This window comes from Zingiber officinale, chromosome 7B (genome assembly GCF_018446385.1).
Source record: "Zingiber officinale cultivar Zhangliang chromosome 7B, Zo_v1.1, whole genome shotgun sequence".
Lineage (NCBI taxonomy): Eukaryota > Viridiplantae > Streptophyta > Magnoliopsida > Zingiberales > Zingiberaceae > Zingiber > Zingiber officinale.
In genome coordinates, this window is record NC_055999.1 from 106446897 (window position 1) to 106450709 (window position 3813).

The 3813-nt window shown below is 51.8% G+C and overlaps 1 protein-coding gene across 1 annotated transcript; it reads left to right on the plus strand.

Moving 5' to 3' along the window:
* Positions 1–652: 652 nt before the first annotated feature.
* On the plus strand, positions 653–2073 carry LOC122004030 (probable glycosyltransferase At5g25310). Its single transcript, XM_042558981.1, has 3 exons — positions 653–844; positions 982–1327; positions 1396–2073. Exons 1-3 carry the CDS (start codon positions 669–671, stop codon positions 2071–2073), a joined length of 1200 nt encoding a protein of 399 aa, XP_042414915.1. The 5' UTR covers positions 653–668.
* Positions 2074–3813: the final 1740 nt, after the last annotated feature.

Here is a 3813-nt window from a genome sequence, read left to right on the forward strand (position 1 = left end):
TACATTTTAAAAAAAACCTACAAATATCATTGTATTTTATATTTCTGAAAGTAGCAATCAATTTGATTCATCGAATTATGAATAAATCTAAATCTAAATCTAAAAGTTCATTAATTGCTAATTTTGTAAAATTACAAAGATTTTTTTTTTGGACCTCTAATTTTTTCCTTTTCAGGGCATAAACCTTCCAAAATAATGCTAATAATTTCTTTAAATATAACATATTTTAAAATTAATTTAATTTAATTTAATTTAATTATTTATTGTATTCGTGGGTCTCTCCGACTTCGCCATAAATTCCACGAAGAATTAAGCAACGGAGAAGAAGATGGAGAACGGCCACAGCCACGGCCACGGCCATGGCGATTCCCGGCGACCCACTCTCCTCATCATCCTCGTCTCCTCCGTCGCTGTTCTCCTCTTCATCACCATCAACCTCTGTCTCATCTCCGTGCCTTTCCAAATCAAAAACCTCGCTATCAGTTCCAGAACAGGGGTCGTCGACCTCACGAAGACGACCGCCCGAGCACTTTCCCCCGCGATCGACGGAGCTACCATGGCGAGTGATACTGGTTTCGTGAGCCATAGTTAAGTATTTCCAGCGCCTCGTCTTCTAATCTTGGATTTAATTGAAGGAGCAGAGGGTTCGAAGGCAGGAGAAGAAGAAGATGGGCGGCGACGGTGGGGCTGGCAGAGTGGAAGGGGAGCTCGCCATGGCGAGGGCAGCGATTAGAAGATCTGTAACATCCGCCAGAAATGCTTCGTCATCGGGTCTCCTGAGTGTTCCTGGTGAGGACGTGCCGTTCTACGCCGCCGTCTACCGGAATCCCGCCGCTTTCCTCCGGTGAGTGGCCGCCGCCTCTGTCCTTTATCCAGAATAATCATACTCGAAAGCAAGATTCATGGCTTTCGATGTGGAGACGAGAAAGATCCATAAAGAAAAACTTCAACTTTACTTCGATCGATGTATTTCTATATCAGGAGTTACGAGGAGATGGAGAAGAGGCTCAAGGTGTACGTGTACGAGGAAGGCGAGCCACCGCTGGTGCACGACGGGCCATGCAAGAACATCTACACCACCGAGGGGAGATTCATCTCCGAAATGGAATATTCCGGCATGCGGACGCGGAACCCGACGAGAGCCCACGCCTTCTTCCTCGCCTTCAGCGTCACCAACATGGTACACTTCCTCTACCGCCCCGCCAACTCCGACCGGACCAAGATCTGGCGCTTCGTCACCGACTACGTCAGCTCCGTCGCCTCCAAGCACCCCTTTTGGAACCGCTCCGCCGGCGCCGACCACTTCATGCTCTCCTGCCACGACTGGGTACGTACGACTTGAAACAGAGGAATCAAAACAGAGGAATTCGAGTTACAATGAATCATAATTTGCAGGGGCCGTCGGCGTCGATGGCCAACCGGAAGCTGTACGAGAACTCGATACGGGCGCTTTGCAACGCTAACACCTCCGAAGGTTTCAATCCGCGGAAGGACGTAAGCGTTCCGGAGATCAATCTCTACGACGGCACGATCCCGGCGGAGCTCCAGCAGCCGGCTGCTCCTGGCCTCTTAGCCCGGCCGTACCTCGCTTTCTTCGCCGGCGGCAGACACGGCGCCATCCGCCAGGAGCTCCTCCGGCTATGGAAGGGCCGGGACCCGGAGATGCCAGTGTTCGAGTACCTCCCCGGCGGCCGCGGCGGCAAGGATTACTCCAACTACCTTCTGCAGTCGCGGTTCTGCCTGTGCCCGAGCGGGTACGAGGTGGCGAGCCCGCGGGTGGTGGAGGCGTTGTACGCGGAGTGCGTGCCGGTGATCGTGTCGGAGAGCTACGTGCTGCCGTTCAGCGATGTGCTGAGGTGGGAGGAGTTCTCGGTGGCGGTGCCGGTGGAGGAGCTGCCGAAGCTGAAGGACATACTGGAAGCAGTGCCGCCGTCGAAGCTGATGAGGATGAGGGAGGGGGTGAAGGCGGTCAAGAGGCACTTCGTGTTCAACTCGCCGGCGAAGAGGTTCGACGTGTTCCACATGATACTCCATTCCGTGTGGCTCCGGCGACTCAACGTCAAGATTCTATAGTTCTATACATAAATAATTTCGGTTTTTTCTGGAAAAATAATATTAAAACTAACTTTAAGATATTCTTGTTTTCCTTTTTAAAAATGTTTAATAAGTATTTGTCTAACTTTTTATTTTCCTTAGCAAATGTGAAACAATTTATGATATTCCTATTTATTAAAAAAAATGTTTCCATTTCTTTAACACCATTAGCAACTCTGTGATCTCTGGTTAAACAAATTAATCAATGTCCTACGGATTAATAGAGTTGATACTTACGTTACAATGGTCATACGTTAGATTCTTCTATGATCCCATTCGGAATCTGAGTCAGACGAATCGCAGGGTGAAGTGGCGAGAATGTGGATCGAGTCACAGTGTCCCGGAGGAGAGTGTGCTGAGATGACTTATGTGTTGACCAAGTCTTTAGAAGTCCTCTTGTCAACGCTACCTGTAGCCAGCGACCGGGTTGACCCGGCTCCTGGTATCCTGATGCTTGAGGCAGATCCAATGAATATATAAGTACCAGACTAAGCCATAAAATAATGAAATGCATAGAAAATATGAACAAAGAACGTACCCTGGCCCAGGGAGGCACCCTCGGGTGGGACGCTGATCGAATTATCGTGACCCGGAAGAGCATATGACTCTCATCAGGCTGGAGAGCTGGATCTGACGATGCGGAGCCGGATGCAGCCCAAAATCGGAAGACGAGCTGCAGGCCGGGACACAAAATCAACACACAGACCGAGAAATGAGATTGACACGTAGGCCTGGACCCGAGATCGGCACGCAGGCCAGGAAACGAGATCGGTACGCAGGGTGGGAAATAATAGCGACACGCAGGTCGAGATACTAATAGCGACACGCAGGCCGGGATAGAATATCGACATGCAGACCGAGATACAAAACGTCATGTAGGTCAAATAGTAGTCACGACACGCGGTCTGGACACGACACATCAGAACAACACACACCAACAATGAGGGTTCGAAGACCCGATCCACAGTAAGGACTCGGAGCACTAAGGTAGCGCACAACCATGGAAGTTAAAAGGCCCGACCAGCACATAAAGCGTACGACTTTGATGGGTCCGCACCGGTAGCAAAGGTTTTGCACCCGATCATTGATAGAGGTCGATAGCAAGGCCGCCTCAACAAGGAAAAGGCCTGCCGACGTCCGCTAGAAGCGGCTGCGAATACCGACGCGACAAGGGAGCAAGAGACGAAGCACGTGGCAACGACCTGATCGGTAGTGAGGACTGCGAGCGGCTCATGGCAGTGGTTGGAATGTTGCCTGTGGTTGGCCGGCGAAAGCAACGACACTGTAGATAACAGCACCTCACGGGGAAGAAAGGAGGAGAGGTGGCGTTCGCTGTAGTGTGGTTGTCGTGTGCTGGCGGCGGCACCCAGTGGGGAGGAAAGGCGGTTGCGGCATCACGTGAAGAAGCAGCAGCGGCGTAGCGAGGAGGAGAGGGAGAAAGGCAGTGATCTGCCCGGCGACGACGCAACAAGGAGGAGACGGAGGAAGGCAGTGGTCTGCCCAGCGACGGCGCAGCGAGGAGGAGACGGAGAAAGGCAGTGATCTGCCTGGCGACGGAGCAGCAAGGAGGAGACGGAGAAAGGCAGTGATCTGCCCTGCGACGGTGTAGAGAGGAGGAGGAAGGAAGAGAAGAGGCAGTGCCGTGGTTGGTGTCGGTCGTCGCCGGCGGTTGTGGCTCGAGGACAGCGGCGAGGGAGGAGAAGCTCTCCCTGTTTCTAT

Excerpts from the sequence above, each read along its gene's own strand:
- LOC122004030 (XM_042558981.1), top strand. The coding sequence starts at position 669 with ATGGGCGGCGACGGTGGGGCTGGCAGAGTGGAAGGGGAGCTCGCCATG. Across the intron at positions 845-981 it reads AATCCCGCCGCTTTCCTCCG|GAGTTACGAGGAGATGGAGA; the intron begins GTGAGTGGCCGC and ends TTTCTATATCAG. Across the intron at positions 1,328-1,395 it reads TGCTCTCCTGCCACGACTGG|GGGCCGTCGGCGTCGATGGC; the intron begins GTACGTACGACT and ends CATAATTTGCAG.